Raw genomic sequence first — 23,793 nt, forward strand, 5'->3', positions numbered from 1 at the left:
TAGTCAAATTGCTGAAAACCAGTAATAAAAAAATATTAAATGAATATAGAGGGAAAAAAGGCATATTCCATAGAGAAGATCAATGTGAAAGTGAAGACAATTCAACAGCACTGCACCCAGAAGACAATGCAATGACATTTTTAAGGTGTTGAAAGAAAAAAATTCTCAACTTAGAAATCTATATCTGTTTAAACTATTCTTCAAAAATGAAGAGAAAATAAAGGTATTGTTTAATTCATGGTCAAAGAAGAAATCACAAGGGAAATAGGGGCTTATTTTGGACTGAATGATAATGAACATCTCATAAAAAAATTTTTTTTGTGGATACAGTTAAAATAGTAGCTAGAAGGAAATTTATAGCCAATTGGAAAAATGGCAAATTCCATACAAAACAAACATACCAAAATTGACCCAGGAAGAAAAAGAACATTTTAATGGCCTTCTGTTTGCTGAAGAAAGTGAACCTGAAATAAAAGCCATTCTCAGAAAAACTCCACACCCAAAGACTTCACTAGTGAATTCTATCAAACATTTGATAAGAAATGAAAAAATGATGTCAACCATATATCATATTGGAGAAGGCGATGGCACCCCACTCCAGGACTCTTGCCTGGAAAATCCCATGGACGGAGGAGCCTGGTAGGTTGCAGTCCATTGGGTCGCACAGAGTCGGACACGACTGAGCGACTTCACTTTCACTTTTCACTTTCATGCATTGGAGAAGGAAATGGCAACCCACTCCAGTGTTCTTGCCTGGAGAATCCCAGGGACAGGGGAGCCTGGTGGGCTGCCGTCTATGGGGTTGCACAGAGTCGGACACGACTGAAGTGACTTAGCAGCAGCAGCAGCATACATCATATATTTCAGAAAACAGAAGAGGAAGAATATTTATTGGCTTGTTTCCTGAGGGCAGTATAACCCTGATACAACAACCTGAGAAAGGCATCACAAAAAAAGGAATTGTAGACCAATATGCCTCGTGAACACAGGGACAAATATCACTGACAAAATATTAACAAAAACGGCAATATATGAAGATAATGACATGCCATGACCAAATGTAAATTATTCTAGGAATGCAAGGTTAGCATAAAATGATTCCATATAAGTTGATTTAAAAAAATCATTCGGTGTAAGCTGTCACATTGCACAGACTACAATAGAAAAACAGATGTGACGATCTCAGATGACAGACAGGAATCTGACAAAATTTAATACCCATTCAGGTTAAAACACGCCAGAAAACTAGAAGTAGAAGGGGCTTCCACAGTCTCACAGAAGGTGGCGATGAAAGCTTCCAGGCCATCATCATATTTGATGAAACACTGATTCCATTCCGTACGAGGCTGACAGCAGGCAATGAGGCCAGTATGCTGCCCTATATTTTCCTGGGCTGTTTTAAGCCTGTGCAGTAAGGTAAGTAAGAGAAAAAGTTTATGTAGGGAGAAATAAAATGGTCTTTATGTGATCTTGACATAACTGCATAGATTAAAAACTACTAAAAAAAGTACAAAAGTCTACACGAATAAGTGAACCTAAAAAGGTTACACATAGTAGGGCAGGTACACCGAAACCAATTGCGTTCTCATGTACTAGGGAAAAAAATGAAAAAGGGGTTCAAAGTATTTACAGTGCTAAGAAATGATGATGTTTAGAAAGTAAATCCATGTATAAGACACTTCTGAAAAACACGAAATAAGTTAATAGGTAAGAGACAAACCATGTTCACAGATTGGAGGATTTCATGTTGCTAATATATCTGTTTTCCCCAAACTGATCTGTAGACAACATGACCCAATTACGATCCCAGAAAACTTTATTTTTTTGATATAAGGACAAGTGAGTCTAAAATTAGTATCTAAATGTAAATAATCTATAACAGCTAAAATAATTTGGAAAAGAGGGAAAATGCTGGATAACTTACCTAACTTAACTTCCATAATTAACATAAAGCTTCAGTAATCAATACAGTGTGGTATCCACTTTATTACAGAAAAACAGATAATAGAGCCACACATAAATTGTCACTTGGGTCTCTGAAAGAGGTGCCAAGTTAGTCGCTCTGGTGAGAGGACAGTCTTTTCACTGAAGACGCTGGGACGACTGGATAGCTATAATAGGAAGAAAGCGAGCCTCTACCCAACTCCCCACAAACACGGGTTTGTGATTCATCTGTAATATGATATAAAATGCAAATATAAAACTATTAGCTTTGAGAAGAAAATACAGATGCTTTTTTGTAATCCTGGATTAGGCAAAGATCTCTCCGAAAACACTAACCATAAAAAATAAAGATACATTTGATTCCAAAACTTTAAAAACTTCTGCTCATCAAAATACACCATTAAGAAAATGCACAGAAAAACCCCGGACTAGGAGAATAAATAATAGTCAGTTACACTTTTACACAATAATATATATGAGAAGTACAATGAAAATAATATTCCATTTTAGAGTATAATACATAAAATATTTGAATTCCAGGCATAAAATACTAATGATGAAATAAAAGGACAAATAATTGGAAAGTTATGCTTGATTGTATAGACCATAATAAAGATGAAAACACTTCTTAATTTAGTAAAAATATTTTAATGTGAGACATTAATTTTTCTCAGGATATTTTAAATAACATTTTAAAACGGTATTTACAAGCCAAGGAAACATGCCTTTGTTTTTAGTTTATTGACTGTTCTTAACAGTGCATTTTCATCAGATTGGATTGGGCCAATCAGGAATTCTATAGTTGGTCTTTGATTTGTTAGTGACTATTCAAAGCAACTTTCAAAAAAAGGTTAAGAATACTGGGATAAAAATTAGACCATGAGCAGCTCCAAATACCATCACAAGAAACATAATCTTGAAAAATGTCCTGAAGATGTATGCTTTAGCTGCGGACAGGACACACACCCCTATTATTGTTGAAACTGCACTCTGTAACACGGGGTAGCCCAGCAGGTACAGGGCCTCGATGGCTTTTCTGTTTCCTGAGGGCTCTGAGCTGGACACAAAGGCATAGGAAATGTGAGCAGAAAAGTCAAAAGAAAACCCTATGCAAATGACAAGATTAATCATGGATATGGAGTCAAGGTTGACGTTCCAGAAGGCCATAAAACCCGTGACGCCCACAATCACAGAAGCAATAGCAAAAGTTACCCACAGAGAACACAGGGGATGAGGAATTAATAATAAGGAAACAATGAACATAGCTGCGGAGGCAACAATCACATTTCGAACAGTGTTCTCTACTATTGCAGAAAACTGATCAAAATATATGAAAGCCGAGTTGTACACCATCAGGGGAACCTCGCACTTCTCAGCCATGTCTCGGAACTGGAGCAACATCAGCTTCCTACTGGTTGAAGAAGAAATACCCATGGTTTGAACGAAGGCCCGGGAACAAACGATTTCTTGTGATGATGTTATATTAATATCATATGCAAAAAGTGGAAAATCCATTAAAAAAGTGGGAATATTGCTTAGAAACGCTGTCTTATCATTTATATCTTGACGGAGGTTTTCCATATATTTTACATATTCTCGTAACCAAAACTCTGTAAGGTTTTCATCTACATACTCACTGTTTTCAAAATCTGCCAGACATTTTTCCAGTTTTTGCCTAGCATCTTTATCCCAGTAGTCAAGAGCCTCAGTAATGATTACCATAACCCTGGGACCATACGTAGAAAAATGTTCTTCTTCTACATTAAAATATGGTGTGATGTAGGAGTCGTCACTTGCCAAATTTCGGAGGTCTAAGCCTTCCTCCACTCGGAAACACCCGTATAAACTAGTTATGATGTACGACGCATACAGGAGCACTACACAAATCTTGGCCTTGGTGCTCGTGAGAAAAGGACCAAAATAGTCTCTAAAGAACAGATTCATTGGGTGGATGTCGGCTTCACACTCGTCTTGGAGAGAACTCCCTGGGAGGCAGCAGGACTTTTTCAGTGAAGAACATTCTTGGTTGGGCGTTTCTGGCTTCTTCAGCCAGCGCAGACAGACTCCTTCTCTTTTCCCATCCAGGGCCATACATGCCCCAAAACAGGTGATGCTGTAAAAATAACAGAAGAGCAGGGTTGTTCCTGTGTAGATGCAGAAGTATTGTACGGACCTGAAAGAGGTCATAATGCCTGTATAGAAGGCCAGGACGTTGGTCACGGTGGTGATCGTAATGGACACTGCCACTTTTGAGTAGACATCGGACATCCGCTCGCTTATGCTATCCGTGAGGCTGGTCTTCTGCCAGGCAGAAATCATGATAAACATGTCATCGACCCCAACACCTGTTAGAGAAAGAAACAGAGTCTTCGTACTTTTTAACATCCATCAAAAATTAACCAGATCAACTCAAACCGTTTTCTTTGCCCGTCTCTCAACGGCTCACTGATCTTGCGGAGTCTGTGTTTGGATACGGCTTTCTCTGATGCCTTCTCTGGTTGCCTCTGAATCCACAACTCTTCACTCCTTGCTCTGTATAACTCTGCGCTTTGTACACAGCACACTACACTCTACTCCTAGTCCTCATTCAGGGGGTTTCAGTGAAGAGTCAGGAAACCTGGCTGACTGGGTGTTATTAGCCATGTACCTCGGATTCCACCAGAACATTTGAGAGACCATTTTCTCTTATAAACCATTTTACTCTAAGACACTAATACTGAGTTAGCACTCTGTTGTTTAAAATATGAGCTGGATTTGTCTGTTCTCCAGTTAGCACCTAGCTATCAATGTGGTATGTACATGCACACACACACAGATACACACACACACACACACACACACAGATGTACACACACATGTAGTTTTCAGTTGGTCTGGTTCTGACACCCAGACGCTGTCATTCAAGCTTCACTTGCCCGGGTTAAGGCATTATGTCAGTAAAATGCAGGTACTCTTGACATCAGAAACATGTACCAAAGTGAACCTTAAGAATCCTTTACATAATAAGTGAATACTAAAGTAACCAGTCTCTTCCACAGTGACGCTTCCTGACTGATTTGGAATAAAGAGGCCAGGAGGACATTTGAGGACTCTGAAGTGGTCACTGAAGGTTAGGAGAGGAGGACTACAGAGAAGAAAGGGGATGACCAAGGACAGCCTGAGCACGGTGCAGATAGACTTCACTTCCCTCAAGCTTCCTGTGCTTTCACTCCTATACACCTGTTTCTGTGTGTCAACACTTGGAACTGAATGCTGATTGATTTTAATATCAACCTTGGAAGATCCTCTCCATGGATGACACGGGAAGGTACTGGGCACTGCACTTGGCCTCTAATTGGGCTGCTCGGTGCGTGTGGTCTGGCAGAAGGCCTGCGGCGGCACAGGCTTGTGTGGTCTGGCACATCTGCATCCTGACATGCCCCCCCGCAGCCAGCTGTCTGGATTTCGCTCGCATTCAGCTGGACGAAGGGCAAGAATCTGAAGTACTAAGGACCACAAATAAGCTCATTGATACGGAACAGGTATTTAAAACCGGTTTTAGTATTTATGGGACTTGGTTCAGAAACTGTCCTCACACATTTCTTGAGCTACTGAAATCACAGCCCCGCCACACACATGCAGCCCTACACTCACATATCTATGTGTATACAGACAATACGAAGATGAAGTTGTCTACACATCAGTTGTTTATGGCTGTGGGAACACTGAATGTGTAAGCTTGAGTGTGCTAGGAAGGCACACATCCAGTGCACAGGTCCTCTCCTATTTCCCCTGGGAAACTAATTATTAATTCTTCCAAGTTGCTTACCATCCAGAACAGAAACATTTTTGCCTTCTTATGCTTATTGTAAAATAAATCCTGAAAGTACAGGCAAATACAAAGAAAACCTTTAAACAACTGTAATTCTACCTGTCAAGGATAATCCTTGCTAATCTTTTAAGTATTATCTATCCAGAATTTGCTCTATACAAATATATATGCATATTTGTATATATATACATACATATATATCGGAGAAGGCAATGGCACCCCACTCCAGTACTCTTGCCTGGAAAATCCCATGGATGGAGGGGCCTGGTGGACTGCAGTCCATGGAGTCACCAAGAGTCAGATACGACTGAGCGACTTCACTTTCACTTTTCACTTTCATGCATTGGAGAAGGAAATGGCAACCCACTCCAGTGTTCTTGCCTGGAGAATCCCAGGGACTGGGGAGCCTGGTGGGCTGCCGTCTCTGGGGTCACACAGAGTTGAATACGACTGAAGTGACTTTGCAAAAAAAAATACATATATATATGTATATATGTGTATATATATGTATATATGTACAAATATATGTGTGTGTATATATACAAATATATATGAAGGCAATGCACCCCACTCCAGAACTCTTGCCTGGAAAATCCCATGGACGGAGGAGCCTGGTGGGCTGCAGTCCATGGGGTTGCTAGGAGTTGGACACGACTGAGCAATTTCACTTTAACTTTTCACTTTCATGCATTGGAGAAGGAAATGGCAACCCACTCCAGTGTTCTTGCCTGGAGAATCCCAGGGAAGGGGGAGCCTGGTGGGCTGCCGTCTATGGGGTCGCACAGAGTTCGACACGACTGAAGCGACTTAGCAGCAGCAGCATATGCATATTTATATATCTCTCTGCTTTAAACATCTCTCTGTATATCTCTCTGTTTTAAACATTTTGTTTCATAACCAGCATTTTTCATTTAACACTTTATATCTACCTCTTTTGAAAGACTGAATAGGATTCCAAAACTTTAATGTGATCTGAGCAGACCAATCCCATGTTGATATAGGATTAGCTTGTTTTTGTTTTTTCCTATTCTAAATCACACTATAATGAACATGCTTATTTTATTTTGTGAAAACCTGTCCAATAACTAGGACAAATTCCCAGAAGTGGAGTTGGCAGGTCAAAGGTAATCCATTTAAAATTTTTAAGTCTTTTGATTCATTGCAAAGTTATATCTTAGAAGTGCACCAATTTACAAATCTCCCTCAGCAGAATATAAGAGTGTTCACTTGCATACAATCTTCCCCAAACCTTCTATCTTCTATAATATTCGTTAATCTTATAAGAAGACAAAGGATCTCAGTTTTGGTTTAACTTGCATCTCTTGATTAATCGAAAGGTCAAATATTTCTTTCTTACATTTTCAAGGATTAGTATTTTGGATTCTGTGTGTGTGTGTGTGTGTGTGAAATACCTGTTCATGTCCCTGGTCTGTGTTTTTCCATTTGGGGTACCAGATTTTTCCAACTCTAAAGGCATGATTCCATTTGATTTCCTTTTTCTCCTGATCCCTCATTTTGGGTCTGTAGCCACCTCCATATAACTGTTCTGCCTGATCTAACACAGTGCCCGTCCTCTGCCCACCCCACACCCCCATGCGCAGCATGCAGCCTTGTGCTTCGTTTTACTCACCGAGGATAAGAAACGGTGAATTCGCGACTATGAGCACAAAGGGCACCCCGACATAGAGCATCAGGCCGAAGCCACTCACCACGGCCAGGGCGGTGGAGATGACTCCGAAGACCGCGACCCACATTTTGTTCCGCACACAGTCACACCTGTAAATTTGGAGGGAAAAGTCATGGAACTTGTGGTGGTAGCTTCCATACTGAAATTCCAGCCATTCCTAACATTCTTGACTCGGACACCTCTTCAGAGCCTCTTGGGCAATAATCCCCATATCTGTCTGCCAGAAAACTTTAATTTCCAGGCACTAGCCCAGACCAACTGAACAAAAAAAAGGGCGGTGCGGGGCGGGGGATGGGGTGGGAACAGAAAATTGGGAATCTGTACTTTTACCAAACTATACTCGTTGATTCTTATGCAGTGAGCCAAGCATGAATCCACCGGCTGGCCTTTCAGAACCACAAAAAGATACTAAAACATTGCAAAAAGCTAATTCCACTCTGATCTCCAAAGGAGTGTGAATAGAAGCAAGCAGTATGAAAGTGCCCACGTCGAGGTAACTTCTCACCCACTTATGACTCCCATCAGCCATAAACACAATCCCAAATACCTCCTGTATGTCAAAGCTGGTTTAATATATATTGTGGTTAACAAAAAGAATGAAAGCCTCCTCCTAAAAGTTTTTCATGGTTGTCCTCTGCTAAAGAAGTATGTTTCTAGAAAAGAGGCTCTGTGTGTGTGTATGTGTGCGCTCAGTCAATTCAGTTGTGTCTGACTGCTTGTGACCCTATGGACTGTAGCCCACTAGGCTCCTCTGTCCACGGGAGTCTCCAGGCAGGAATAGTGGAGTAGGTTGCCATGCCTTCCCTCAAGGGGATCTTCCCCGCCCAGGGGTCAAACCCGCATCTCCTGTGTCTCCTGCACTGCAGGCAGATTCTTTACTAATGAGCGACCAGGGAAGCCCAGGAAAAGTGGCTGCTGCTGCTGCTGAGTCGCGTCAGTCGTGTCCGACTCTGTGCGACCCCATAGACGGCAGCCCATGAGGCTCCTCCATCCATGGGATTCTCCAGGTTAGAGTACTGGAGTGGGTTGCCATTGTCTTCTTCGAGAAAAGTGGCTACTAATTGCAAAAAAAAAAAAAAAAAAGTAATATATACTCCATTTTGAATAACAGAAGTTATGTCTATTTCTTGGTTGAACCAACAAAAATGGGAATATATATACAGCATTTTAAAAAGATTGGATTTAATACTTTAACTCCCCAACAACCACAACTTTACATTTTAAAGTATTGATGACAATCTCTAGGTTTCTGTTTTACTTCATTGCCAACTGCGTCAAAACAAATGACTGACGGCTGCCTCTTGAAACTTCAGGAGGAGAGAGAAACAGTCTGGTTTGAAGACTAGGAAAGTCAACTATGGAAATGGAGCTGCTGACTCCCAAAAGCAAGACTATAACTAAAGACCTTATTGATGCAAGGCCACACTAAAATAACCAAACTTTCTTATTAAAACAACTCTATGTGCCTGAATTTCACTTTTTCTCAAACTGCTGGTGCTATCTGTTAAACTCAGGGCCCCAAATCAACACACACACACACCAAAACAAAAGGGTTTTGCTTGATTCCAAAACAAAATTTGATCACAACCAATACTTGCTTGTGGGCTTCCCTAGAGCTCAGATGGTAAAGAATCTGCCTGCAATGCAATCCCTGGGTCAGGAAGATCTCCTGGAGAAGGAAATGGCAATCCACTCCAGTATTCTTGCCTGGAGAATCCCAGGAACAGAAAGGCCTGGTGGGCACAGACCCTGGGGTCACAAAGAGTCGGACTCGATTAAGTGACTAACACGTGCACACAACACTTTCTTAAAGCAACAATACTGGTTTACAAGAGTTTAAGGTGAAAGTAACACACATGAACCTTGAAACCAGAAAGATGAACAGGATAAAAGCTGCGTAGGACATGCTTAACCCCATTCCCTCTTTCAGGTTTCTGGACTGTTGGTATAAATTTTTCAGAGGATGGAGGGAGTGAAGTATAGTATTGGCTAGAGTCCTTTGACTTCGACTAGTCGCTGTGCTGGCTCTCTAAGTGATCCTTATTTTAGTGTTTGATAGGCAATAGAAGGAATGATGTGAATGCAGAACACCGGTGAACACACTCGCAGCTTTTCTAGTCCCCAAGAAGGACTCCGGTTAAGCAGTTTATCAGGATGACTTAGGAGAGTCTCAGAACTTTAGATTCCTGCAGTCCTGGAACACAGCTCTGCAGACTCTCATCTACAGTTTGTAGGGAAGTTGCAGAATCCGTGTGTCTAAAAATTTCATGTGATTCCAGTGCTCAGGCTGACTTGGGAATCACTGGCAGCAAAATGACCAATCAAAACAGCTCACTAACTACACATTAAAGAAGGCCCTAACCCTAAAGAAGGCATGGAGCAGGAGTTCCCTGGTGGTCCAATGGTTAGGACTCCTCAGCACTTTCATTGCTAGGGCCTGGGTTTGGCCAAAAAAAAAAAAAAAAGGTATAAATGGATGAAATGAAGGATAATAGCTCTAATATTGGAGAAGGCAATGACACTCCACTCCAATACTCTTGCCTGGAAAATCCCATGGATGGAGGAGCCTGGTGGGCTGCAGTCCATGGCGTTGCTAAGAGTCAGGCACGACTGAGCAACTTCACTTTCACTTTTCACTTTCATGCATTGGAGAAGGAAATGGCAACCCACTCCAGTGTTCTTGCCTGGAGAATCCTGGGGACGGCGGAGCCTGGTGGGCTGCTGTCTCTGGGATCACACAGAGTTGGACGCGACTGAAGTGACTTAGCAGCAGCAGTAGCTCTAACATATACAGAATATTAAATACCCAAACAATAGAAGTAAGTCCTTCCTTGTCAGCAATTATTTTAAATCTAAACAGATTAAACTTTCCAATCAAAAAGCAGATATTGTCAGAATGTATAAAACAGCATGATTCAACTATATGTTATTTATAAGAATTCACTTTAGATCCAAAGACATAAACAGATTGATAAGATACTGAAATAGATTCTCCAATGAATAGGAACCAAGAGACTAGGAGTGCCTATACTGATAACAGACGAAATAGACTGTTTCAAAACCGTTATATATTTATAAAAGGGACAAGTAATCAAGAAGATGTAACAACTATAAACATAAATGGACCTCATAACAGGGACCCAATATATATGAAGCAAATATTAACAGTATTATAAATACATAGCTCTACAGTAACAGTTGGAAAGTTCAACGCCTCCCTTTCAATAATGGATAAAACATCTATGCAGATAACCTATAAGGAAAATGAAAACATACAAAATACCATAAAACTCATGAGATGTAGTGACACCAGTGCCCAGAGGCAAATTTATACTGCATTAAAAAAAGAGCAAAGATCTCGAACCACTTTGTGGATTTAGACACCTTGTGGAACCAGAAAAAGAAGAGAAGACCTAACACAAAGCTAACAGAAGGAATAAAATAAGAACGGTGATAAATATAATTGAGAATAGAAAAACAATAGAGAAAACCAACAAAGCCAGAAGTTGGTTATCAAAAAAAAAAAAAAACAAAAAACACAAAACACAAAAACCCAACAAAATTGAAAGATATTTATTTAGAGTGATAAAGGGGAAAAATACAAATAACTAAATGAGACATAAAAATGGGAACATCACTACTGAATTTACAGAAATAGAAAGGATTTAAGACATTACTATAAGCAACCTATGCCAAAAAACTGGATAACCTAGATAAAATACACAAATTCCTAGAAATACACAAAGACCTAAATTGACTCACGATGAAACTCTCAACAGAACATGTAAAAGGACTGATCCATAGTCAAAAACCCCCCCTCACCTCCAAAATAAAGTCCAGGCTTGATGGCTTCAACAGTGAATTTTATCAAATATGTAAAGAAGAATTAACACCAATCCTTTTCAAACCCTTCCAAAAAAAACTGAAAGGAAAGGAACACTTCCTAACTCTTTTGATGAGGCCATTATTACACTGACATCAATGTCAGACTAAGATACCACAAGGAAGCTACAAATAATACCTCTTATTAATATAGATACAAAAATCTTCAATAAAATTCTAGCAAACACAATTCAGTAAGCATATTAAAAGAAGTATACATCATGACCACATGGGATTTACCCCAGGAATGGAAGAGCGGTTCAACACGAGAGCATCAATGTAACACAGCACACTAACAGAACAGAGGATAAAAAACCACACGAATCTCTCAAAAGGTACAGAAAAGGCACTTGACAAAACCCAATGTCTTTTCATGATAAAAACTCTCAAAAACAAGGAACGGAAGGAAAGTTCCTCAAAATTATAAAGGCAATTATGAAAACTGCACAGCTAACATTATACTCAACTGTGAAAAAAAGAAAGCTTTCCCTCTAAGATCAGGAACAAGATAAGGATGCCCACTTCCATCAGTGATATTCAAAGATGTACTAGAAGTGCTGATCAGATCAATTAGACAAATTAAAGGAATTCAACATAGAAAGGAAGAATTGTAACTCTCTTTTCACAGATTATATGATCCTACACATGAAAACTCCAATGAATCCAAAGGAAGCTACTAAAGTTAGGAAACAAATCCAGTAAAGCTGCAAGATACAAGATCAACACGCAGGATTAGTTGTTTCTGTCCATGTGCAATGGACAATCCCAAAGAGAAACAAAGAAAGTGACTCCATTTACCGTTTAAAATAATGAAATACTTAGGAATACATTTAACCAAAGAAGTGAAAGACTGGTAAAAGAAACTAAAAAAGACCTAAATTAATGGAAAGACTTTCACAGTCCATGGTGGGGGAAGACAATATTGTCAAAACGACAATCTCGCCTAAGGCGATCTACACATTAAACACAATCTCTATCAAAATTCAAACAGCTTTTATTCAGAAATGTATAGGTCAGTACTCAAATTCATATGGAATTACAAGGAGCCCCGGATATTCCAGAATAACCTTAAAAAGAGAAAATAAACGGACAACTGAGATTTCCAGATTTTAAAACTTATAGCTACAGTATTTAAATCAAATTGGTACCAGTACATGGACAGACATATAGACCAATGGAGTAGAACTGAGCACCTAGAAATAAATCCATGTATCTACAGCCCATTGATTTATGACAAGGATGCCAAATCCAATCAACTGGGAGAGAGCGGTCTTTTCAACAAATGGCACTTGGATGACTGCATTTCCACGGGAACAAGAATGACGTTGGGCCCCTACTTCATGTACAACTATGATTACAAATTGTAACCACCTGAATATCGCAGCTAAAACCATAAAACTCTTGAAGGAAACATAGAGCAATTGCAGCCGACCTGGCTTGTCACTGGAAGCGTAGAGGCAACACCAAAGGCACAGGCAGAGACAATGGGAATAACAAGCTGAGTTTCGTCTGCACCAGAGCCTGTGTGCATAAAGGACATCATCAGCCAGTGAAGAGAGAGTCTACAGAGCGAGCATTGAAGCCTGTGTGCATAAAGGACATCATCAGCGAGTGAGGAGAGAGTCTACAGAGCGAGCATTGAAGCCTGTGTGCATAAAGGACATCATCAGCCAGTGAAGAGAGAGTCTACAGAGCGAGCATTAAAGCCTGTGTGCATAAAGGACATCATCAGCGAGTGAAGAGAGAGTCTACAGAGCGAGCATTAAAGCCTGTGTGCATAAAGCACATCATCAGCGAGTGAAGAGAGAGTCTACAGAGCGAGAGAAAATGTTTGCAAATTATATAACTTGATAAGGATTTAATAGCCAAAACATATTCTCAACAACAACAGAATTCAACAACAAAAGGACAAACAGTTTCACTAAAAATGAACAAAGGTGGGAATTCCCTGGCAGTCCCGTGGTCAGAACTCCAAACTTTCGCTGCCAAGGGCCTCGGCCCAAGTTCAACCTCCAGTCAGGGAAAGAAGATTCTTCAAGCCTTGGGGCACAGCCAAAAAAAGGGCAAAGGACTTGAATAGATATTTCTCCGTAGAGGATATGCGTGTGTGTGCAGTAGCTCAGTTGTCTGACTTCTTGTGACCCCTAGCCACCAAGCTCTTCTGTTCATGAAATTGTCCAGGCAAGAATACCAGAGTGGGTTACCGTTTCCTTCTCCAGGGCATCTCCCAACACAGGGATCCAAACCAAGTGTCTTGCATTTCCTGCACTGGCAGGCAGGTGCTTTACCACCGCGCCACCTGGGGAGCTCCAAAGAAGATACACAGATAACCGACAACCACATTAAAAAGATAGTCATGCTTAGAAGGTAGAGAAATTGGAAAACTTATGCATTGCTGGTGGGATATAAAGCGGTGTAGCCTCTGTGAAAAATGGTGTGGTGGCTCTTCAAAAAGCTAACCAGGGAATTATCACACAACCCACTGATTCCACTCCTAGGTATATACTGAAAAGAACTGAAAACAGGAGCTTAAACACAGATCTGGACAGCATGGTTCACTGCACCATTATTCACTATAGTCCAAAGGTAAAAATATTTCAAGTGCCCATCAACAGACAGGTAGCTAAACGAATGTGGTATATACATAAAATGGAATATTATTCAGCCATGTAAAGGAACTCATGCTACAACATGGATAAATGTGGGAAACATGGTAAGTGAAATAAGTCAGTCACAAAAGGACAAATACTGTATGATTCCAGTTATATGAAGTCTCTAGAATAGGCAAATTCATGGAAACAGAAACTAGATTAAAAATTAGCCAAGACTTGGGGGAGACAGTGGGGAGTTATTACTTAATGGTTACGGTGTTTGTTTGGGGTGATGGAAAATATTCGTAAAGGGATAGTTGTGATGGTTGCACAACACTGATAATGTAATTAATGCCACTGATCTGTACACTTAAAAATGGCTTTTGAAGTGACACATTTTATGTTATAAATGTTACATACACATTATACACATTATTACAATAAAATTTTTTAGAGTTTAAAAAACTAATACAATAGCTTTACCTGTAGCATGATACAATTGCAAATAATATGATTAGAAGGTAGGCCAAGTGAAACAAGGGGACCACGGTCATAGAAGTTGCCTCAAATTCCAGTTGTCTAGAAAGTGATGAAAAGTAGACAACCTGCCACAAAAATATATTCAGGTAAATGACTTTCAATTCTGATATTGCATGTGAGTTACCTATGATACTGAAAACTACAGCTTATTAATTTAAACATTAAAATTCAGTGAAAAATCAAAATACATGGATTATGATTTTAAAATAAAGAAGGTAATAAAGATTTGCTTCTTCCCACAAATCTCTGCATGCTTTTCAAAGTTTCTTTAAAAAAATCTAAAGTTTAAAATTCCTGAATACACAAAATCTGAATCTCATATAAAAATGTGAAAGTGTTAAGAACTATAGACATGATAACTTTTTCTAAACTTCTATTCAGTCCTTATCTTTTACTATTTTAATTGTACAAACATCATTTCAGAGAGGCTTGGGCATTAAAAGGCGTTTCCCAGAAGATATCTTCTCATTTTCACCAGTTTTATTCAGAGTATTAGGTTTGCCAGCCCCCAAATCACTGAACAGCTAATATGTGCCTGGCACTATGCTACAATTTACTTTTAAAATGCTCATCTTTCTCAAAAACATCATGGAACTTTTGTTTAAAGTTTTGCTTTTTTATTCCAGTGAACTCCAGAGTTTAGGGGGCTCCCAGAAACAGCAAAGGCTTAAACTGAAAGCAAGAATTACAGAGTAATTTGACCAGATAAACCAAACTAAACCTGAAGATCAACGTCTGTACTGAACAGACCTACCCTGAGAATGTACCATTTGTGTTTTTGACCAGAATGTTACCAGGGATTTAAGATTTGTGGCATTCTTCTCCTTTTTTTAAAAGTCCTCTTTTTCCTTTATTGAACAGAATTATTGGAGTATAGTTGAGTTACAGTGTTGTGTTAGTCTCACGTGTACAGCGAAGTGAGCCAGTTATACTCATATCCACTCTTTTTTAGAATCTGCTGTGGCTTTCTTCAGTGTGCTATTTTAAGCAAGTTGGATTATGGATCAAATAAAGCAGAGCACACCTAGCTTCCAGTCAAGGGCTCTATCTGATAATCCGGGAGCGCTGCTGCCATGGTCCTTGGAACGAGGGCTCTTATCCCTCCCGCCTTCTCCTGGCCTCCCATAAACCCCAGCCACTAGGTACCTGGATCTTCTTCAAGGCCAGACTCTCTTCAAGGCTGCCAACCTTCATCAGGAAATGGATCATCCACGCCTTGCTACGTTCATTTTCCTCTCCTTCACCTGTCTCCAGGTAGTACTGCAGCCGCATGGCTTTGGCCTGGAGGAGTAACTGGCTCGGCCCCATACTCTCGCCCAGGACAGTTCCTCCCAGGATGTTGGCCAGGGAGACGATCTGACCGGCTAGGCTGTAGATGGGGAAGGTGATGGTTCTCAGGTTGAGGCCCTTGTTCCTTTTCCAGGCGAACAAGAGTGGGTTGGGGGGTACACAGGAGCCCTGGTTCTTAGTGCACACCTCGCTGTAGGGGATCTGGGTTCCGTTGTCCTGGGTCACAGTCAGAGCCTGCACCGCGTCGTCCACCTTGCTAATTTCCTCTAGGATGTCCGGCTCCAGCAGGGTCTCGGTGTTGGAGACCACGAGGACGGAGGCATAAGGGACCTCGGTGCTCTTCCTGGAGATGGAGAAGATGAGAGAGTCGTTGGCGGTGAAATGTGTCTGCACGAAGCGCCGCTCGGCCTTGGCAGGGCTCCCGATGGGGGTGTACTGCTCCTCCAGGTCTTCTTCTCCATCCCGGGGCAGGTACATCAGGCCGGTGCCCAGGACGGCCGTTAGCGCCAACGGCAGCAGCAGGAAGATCCAGGGATGAGCGCCCACCTTCCTGCCCAGCCGCTGGAAGGCCCGCGACAGCGGCGCCTCCAGGCAGTTGGTGTGGCAGCGGGGCCGCGGGGCCCGAAGGTTCTCAGACCGCGAGGCCGGCGGGGGCGGCGGAGCCTCCGGCCCCGGAGAGGGCTCTGCGCTCAGCCCCGGCTTCCGGCCGCGCTCGGGCTCCCAGTCCTGACCCTCCGCAGAGGGCGGCTCCGGCTCAGGGCCAGGCCCTGCGGGCGGCCCGCTCTCTGCCTCCGGCCCCGGCCCCTGGGCCTCGGACCCAGGCCCTTGTCCTGCCTCCCGCTCCGGCTCTGGCTCAGGCGCAACCTTCGAGGGATTAAGGCTCATTTCCAGGAAGGAAAGCCCACGTTCTCAGCACGGCAGATCAGAAAGGAGCTGCCGTACGGAGCCCCCTCTCCACCCACCAACGGTTTCCTGAAGTTCCAGGCGCGTCTGTTTGACCCCCGGCTGCTCGCGCCCCCGATGCTGGAGCGTCGTTGGCGGTCACGTGGTTCAGTTGAGGTCAGTCGCGTCCGACTGTGTGCGACCCCATGAACCACAGCACACCAGGCCTCCCTGTACATCACCAACTCCCGGAGCTTACTCAAACTCATGTCCATTTAATCCGTGATGCCATCCAACCATCTCATCCTCTGTCGTTCCCTTCTCCTGCCCCCAATCCCTCCCAGCATCAGTCTTTTCCAATGAGTCAACTCTTCGCATGAGGTGGCCAATCTGATTACACGTTTACCATTCAATTTATGTTGATTGGTGTCCACTTAATCTACCTTCATTCTTAATATAAGTGGAATACATTTTTTGTCCTTGTTGACTCTTGTTAATAATACCAGCATAAAAGCAAATCAGAAGCAGAAGTAATTTCTCATGAATGAGTTTATTCTTGTTTAAGGGCTAATCCAATTAAAAGGGGTGTACAATTGAACATGTGTAGAAAGACTCTGAGAAGTAACATTTACTTGTGGTAGTATCACTGGAAAGATGGATTCATTTAAGCACACAAAGTATTGTTACTCAGGCTAACGTACTAATTGCCACAAGCCACATTCCCTCAGATTGGTTCAGAGAAAAAGCAGATGGTGGGAGGAGAGTTCTTTTTCATAACTTTAGGTTCTGAGCAGGAAGAAAGAGTACCATTTGATTAGTATTGGAAACTACATTAACAAAGTTGTTTTTTTTTTTTTTTTAATGTTTTCAAGTTTTAATGTTTTTTAAAGTTTTCAAGTTTCACCCAAGTTTGCTTCTAACAAGTTGATGTCAAGTATGAAACGATAGGCTGCTCAAGAAACAATCGTACTGACAGAGATCATTATAACTTGACCCTTTAAGATCACATTTTCTGTGATCCTTATGGCAGACATATTCCTCAGTGTCCACTATTTTATGTTTTATTTTATTAGTAAAACATTTGTCATCCAGCTGTTCACCACCGTTCCCATTGCTCCTTGTCAGTGGGATACATAATGTTTCAAGTCTTGGCAATGAGCCATCAGTAGAAAGTGGTGCCTGAAACCTAAAGATCACCTTCTCTATGTTAAAGCCACTAGATACGGACTTTTTTCTCTTCCTTCCCACTTGAAAATGTTGCCAGTGAAATGATCACTTTTTAGACAAAGATGGAAACCACATATTGAGGGTCTAATTGCCTTTCCCAAACCCCTTAACTCATACTGCTGCCTGAGAAAGCAATAATTTATTAAGTCACTGCCTCTTGGGAGTTCACTTAGCTATAGTGCTATATTTGCTCTTATAATACTTTCCATAAACATATCTTTGGCACTTCACCTCTGCATCTTACCACTCACTAGGACAATTTTCACCTGAGAATGATCAAGTCTCTTCAGAGACTATTCTGGTATTGAGAGAAGGGCATCTTGTCTTCTGTTGAGGTCCTTTAATGAACTGGAACTTGGTGGTCCAGAGTCGATGATAAGAAAGTAAAGGAGAGAAAGGGGCTGATATTCCTTGGTTTACACAGAAAGCCAATAAAGCCCCTGCATGGGGCTTGCTCTGTTCACAAAGGCTTCAGGCGCCCTCTCAATGGGGTGAAGGCACAGAGCACCTTCTTGAGAGGGTCTTAGAAGCTCAGGCAGGAACGTGAACTCGGAGAGCCTCTGCGCTCCAGGGTATCAGCCTGAAAGAGGGGGGGGGGGAGAGAGAGAGAGAGAAAGGGACAAAGACACAGGGACCAGAGCTCTGATGGAGCAAAGGTGTTTTAATCAACATGGTGTGGGCATATATACCATCTTACAAAGTAGTTATTCTCAGCAAAGATAAAGATTAAAATTCCTGACTTACAAAACATAGGCAATCCATATTAGAGAGATTTGTAAACAATCACTTTTACCGTATGGTTCACAAGAAGGAAGAGGGTACTTATCACCATATAGAAATGCTACTGAAGGAAATGCCTGGATTCCTCAGTCCCAGGAGAGGCTTGCCTCTCCTTTTAATTCCTGAATATTCAGGAATTAATAAGGAGCAGAGAATTCCTGACAGATCCAAAACAGCACACAGGAAACCTCCTGTTAAATGCTTCCTGACAGTCTTCTGTCTTAACCAGAAGGAGAAAAACTCAAGCTTCTGATCTATATTAGATATTAGGTTATATATCCCTTTGTCCGAACTACTTGATGAGTCCTTGGGCTTGTTATGACCTTTAAGAGTCCAGTTGTCACATTAACTGGTTTTGGATCCCTTTTGACCCATCATCTAGGCCTTTTTGCTAGCCTTTTTAGGTACTTACAAGTCTCTTTCTTAAGCTTAGGAAACCTCAGCTATTTTTTGTCTGCATTGTGCTTGCAGGTGTAGATAAGGTGTGTTTTCACCATACGTTTGAGCCAGCACATCTTTAACTGTCCTTACTTATTAGTGGGGCTTCCCCAATGGGTCAGCAGCAAAGAATCACCTGCAAGGCAAGAGACATGATTTCAATCCCTGGGGGAACATACCCTGGAGAAGGAAATGGCAACCCACTCCAGTATTCTTGCCTGGAAAACCCCATGGACAGAGGAGCCTGGCAGGTTACAGTCCATAGGGTCACACACAGTCAAACACAACTGAGCATGCACACACTTACATGCACTTATTATGAGTGAAATTGTTCCCCCAGAAGATGTGTTAAGTTCCTAACCTGAAGAACTTCAGAGTTTGGTTATAGGATCATTGGGTTATAGGGTCATTATTTGGATATAGGGTTGTTGAAGATGCAATTGTTAATATGAAGTCATACTGAAGTAAGGTGGACTGTTAATCCAGTGTGAGTGATCTCCTTACAAGAATGAAGAAATTTGGACACAGATGTAGAGGGAAGATGACCATGAGAAGACAGCAGAGAGTGGAAAGATGCTTACAAGACAAGGAATGCCTGGGACCATGAGCAGCTGGAAAAAACATGGAAGGAAGCTCCCCTAGAGCTTCATAGAGAGCCTGGTTCCACCAATACCTTGACTTCAGACTTGTAGGCTCCAGAACTGTGAGAAAATAAATTTTTGTTGTTCTAAGTCAATGAGTGTGTGGTCCTTTGTTAACGCAGACTGATGAAACTAATATATTTCTTTACAGTAATTTTTAAAAGTTAGAACTTGGGTTTCACTTTAGTTTTTCTTAGTGTCCCAGGCTATCATCCTTTCTGCTCTAGGAGCTCTTCAAATGTATCTGAAGTTTCTTTGGTAAACCTGTGGTTTTGCAGCAACCTCCCCTGAATCCAGTGTGCTACCCAGAAGGGGCACCGGGTTCCTTTCAAAAGATTCACTAACCCTTCTCACATAGCCAATCTCAGGTTCAGCCTTTACTCTGCAGTTTACTATATAAGCTTGCTGCTGTGCTTTTAACTATTTAAATTATACTTTTGGAATTATTTAAAAAATAGCAACAACAAAGATGTTCTCCTCTCTTGAGTTTTATCTTTGGCAATTGACAGTCATGATTTCCAAGATTAATTGCTCTGCAACTGTGCTCCCTGACCCCAAAAGAAGTTGATTTAAGAACATGAAAATCAGGATTGCAATTCATTGCTTCTCCTCAGAATTTTTACAGTTTACATCCACTTAGAACACCTTGTTGCTGCTTTAATAATGGTGTTGAGGTTAGGTGAGGCATCAGATCAGATCAAATCAGTCGCTCAGTCGTGTCCGACTCTTTGCGACCCCATGAAGTGCAGCACACCAGGCCTCCCTGTCCATCACCAACTCTCGGAGTTCACTCAGACTCACGTCCATCGAGTCAGTGATGCCATCCAGCCATCTCATCCTCTCTCGTCCCCTTCTCCTCCTGCCCCCAATCCCTCCCAGCATCACAGTCTTTTCCAATGAGTCAACTCTTCGCATGAGGTGGCCAAAGTCCTGGAGTTTCAGCTTTAGCATCATTCCTTCCAAAGAAATCCCAGGGCTGATCTCCTTCAGAATAGACTGGTTGGATCTCCTTGCAGTCCAAGGGACTCTCAAGAGTCTTCTCCAACACCACAGTTCAAAAGCATCAATTCTTCTGTGCTCAGCTTTCTTCACAGTCCAACTCTCACATCCATACATGACCACAGGAAAAACCATAGCCTTGACTGGATGAACCTTTGTTGGCAAATATTAAAATAAAGTTTAATATAAATAAGTTAAAATGGCAATATTGATGTCTTCACATAAATGTGAAATCTAATTTAACAATGAAATGTTTACTAAGATAACTTGGATAAAATAAGCTAAACTGTTTCTAAATAACTTATACAATCAAGTTTTTGCCAGTATTTTCCAAAATAGCAGACTATTCAGCATATTCAGGAATGTTTTTTATTTTGCCCTATGAGAATAGCTCACAATATCACCCACATGGTAGACAGCAAACATTTGAATCTGAATTAAAAAAAAAAAAAAGACTTCCAGTTGATGGTTTAAGTGGTCTTAAATTGCATCACTGTATAACCACCCCAACATAGAACAATATTCCTGACATCTGACAGCAACCGCGTTTATAACTTGGTTTTAAACTACCGCTTCCTGTCAAACCATTGTAATTCCTTCAAATCCCTAAAATATAAAAAGATCTTAAGCTTTGCTGAGGGAATATAGGGGTATGTCTGAATTTTTGTTTTGATACAGAAAAAGAGAGTATGACTTTCCAAAAGCTGACCCTGATTTCCAGATCTGCATGTCAAAAAATGACATCTTTTCAAACAACATGAGAACCATGGAATTACAGATAGTGACCGACAGAGAGTCTAGTGGGAATCAGAAGCAGAGAGGAATGATTTTTAGCAGACAGGGTGCAGCTGAGGAACAGCTACTGCCTGGAATGACATGGGGATGGACAAGAAATTTACTTTACCACCTCCCTTGTTCTGTCTCCACAATGTATAAAATAGAAGCATTTTTGAAAGCAGTGGCTAAGTCTTATTATCAGTTAAACAGAAACTATCCAGATCAAAACTATCAAGTGTCACAGATGCAAATAGTAGCAATTTGTTAAAAATGTGCATTAGAATTTTTTAAACCTTTTACTTATAAATTATATGAAAAATAGAACACATGTGCAAAGTCATTTTGCTCATATAAAAATGGTAGAAATAAAATTAACCTATCAAAGATAATAAAAACAACACATCTGTGTGTGGCATAGTTCCAAGACAGTGTTACAAGATACATTTTAATGTTTACTAGAGACAGGAAATAACATTTTTCAAAGACTTTCCTCAAGGCATTTTTACCTCTTGGTTCCGCAGGCTGTAGGTCATGGGATTCAACAAAGGAATGACTATTGTGTAGAAGACAGAGGCCATTTGTCTGTGTCAAAGGAATGGTTTGATTTGGGCTGCAGATACATGAAGATCAGAGTCCCTTGGAATATAGTGACAGCAGTCAGATGAGAACCACAGGATGAGGATGCTTTGTGCCTCCCTTCTGCAGATTGGATTCTCAGGATGGCGGCCACAATGTATAGGGAAGAAATAAGGACCATGGTCAAAGAGCTGATTATGTTGAATCCAACAAAGATAAAAATCAAGATCTCTTTGAGGCTGGTGTCTGAGCAGGCAAGAGCCAGCAAAGGGACATCATCACAATAGAAGTGATTAATAGCATTGGGGCCATAGTAGATCAATTGAAAAGTAACAGCTGTGTGGAGGAAAGCAACAGAAAAGCTGTATCAGTAAGGGCCTGCTACCAGTTGCATGCACACCTTTTGGGACATGATCACGATGTAGAGAAGAGGATCGCAGATGGCCACATAGCGGTCATAAGCCATGACTGCAAGAAGGAACGTCTCCAAAATCAAGAAGTTCAGGAAAAAGCCCAGCTGTGCGCACATGCATAGAGAGATATGGACCTGTGCTTGGTCAGGAACTTTGGGGCTATTGATGAGGAGTAACAGAAGTCTACAAAGGCCAGATTCTGAGAAAAAAAGTACATGGGTGTGTGAAGGTGAGGATCCAACCGGATTAAGGAAGCGATGCCAACGTTTCCCACCAGAGTTAGAGAATATACCACTAGAATGAGAAGAAAGAGAAGGATTTCACTCTCTCTCTGGACTGAAAAACCCAAAAGAACGAGTTCCATCACCTGGTAATATTCTCTTCAGTCATTTGTTCTAGTCTCTGAACTGCTGAAAAGAGACAAGTTAAAGACAGATAAGTTATCAGGAGTAAGGAATTGTCATCAGATGCGAAAACGTGTGTGTGTTAACTTGAGAAAGTATTGCTCATTGAAGCAGAATAAGTCGCTCAGTCGTGTGCGACCCTTTGCGACCCCATGGACTGTAGCCTACCAGGCTCGTCCATCCATGGAATTTTCCAGGCAAGAGTACTGGAGTGGGGTGCCATTTCCTTCGCCAGGGATCTTCCTGACCCAGGGATTGAACCCAGGTCTCCCGCATTGCAGGCAGACGCTTCACTATCTGAGCCACCAGGGAAGTTCCCCAGAAGTTCTGAAGCAGAATATCAGAACAAATAAATATATCCCCTCTCAAACTCTCCTGACTATTTTTAATTTTCTGAAGCCAAAAATTGAGGTTTAATAAAAATAATGTTTATAAATATATGTAATATTTTTTAAATTAATTTTATTTTATTTTTAAACTTTACATAATTGTATTAGTTTTGCCAAATATCAAAATGAATCCACCACAGGTATACATGTGTTCCCCATCCTGAACCCTCCTTCTTCCTCCCTCCCCATACCATCCCTCTGGGTCGTCCCAGTGCACCAGCCCCAAGCATCCAGTATCGTGCATTGAACCTGGACTGGCATCTCATTTCATACATGATATTTTACATGTTTCAATGCCATTCTCCCAAATCTTCCCACCCTCTCCCTCTCCCACAGAGTCCATAAGACTGTTCTATACATCAATGTCTCTTTTGCTGTCTTGTATACAGGGTTATCGTTACCATCTTTCTAAATTCCGTATATATGCGTTAGTGCTTAAATATATGTAATATTTTAAGTTTAGATTATTTTTAGTCATATTAAATAATACAATGAAGACATTTTAAAATACCCTGCTCCCAT

General features: G+C 41.2%; 1 protein-coding gene and 1 pseudogene across 1 annotated transcript; both read right to left on the minus strand.

The window, feature by feature from the left end:
* Positions 1-1,417: 1,417 nt before the first annotated feature.
* On the minus strand, positions 1,418-17,115 carry LOC516442 (patched domain-containing protein 3). The gene is made up of 4 exons (XM_002698176.6): positions 15,602-17,115; positions 14,399-14,520; positions 7,386-7,531; positions 1,418-4,289 (listed from the first exon to the last, which is right to left on the minus strand). The coding sequence occupies exons 1-4, from the start codon at positions 16,628-16,630 to the stop codon at positions 2,785-2,787; spliced, it is 2,802 nt and encodes a 933-aa protein (XP_002698222.1). The 5' UTR covers positions 16,631-17,115; the 3' UTR covers positions 1,418-2,784.
* On the minus strand, positions 21,981-22,868 carry OR8U42P (olfactory receptor family 8 subfamily U member 42, pseudogene; annotated as a pseudogene).

The sequence above is a fragment of the Bos taurus genome, chromosome 25, assembly GCF_002263795.3.
Source record: "Bos taurus isolate L1 Dominette 01449 registration number 42190680 breed Hereford chromosome 25, ARS-UCD2.0, whole genome shotgun sequence".
Lineage (NCBI taxonomy): Eukaryota > Metazoa > Chordata > Mammalia > Artiodactyla > Bovidae > Bos > Bos taurus.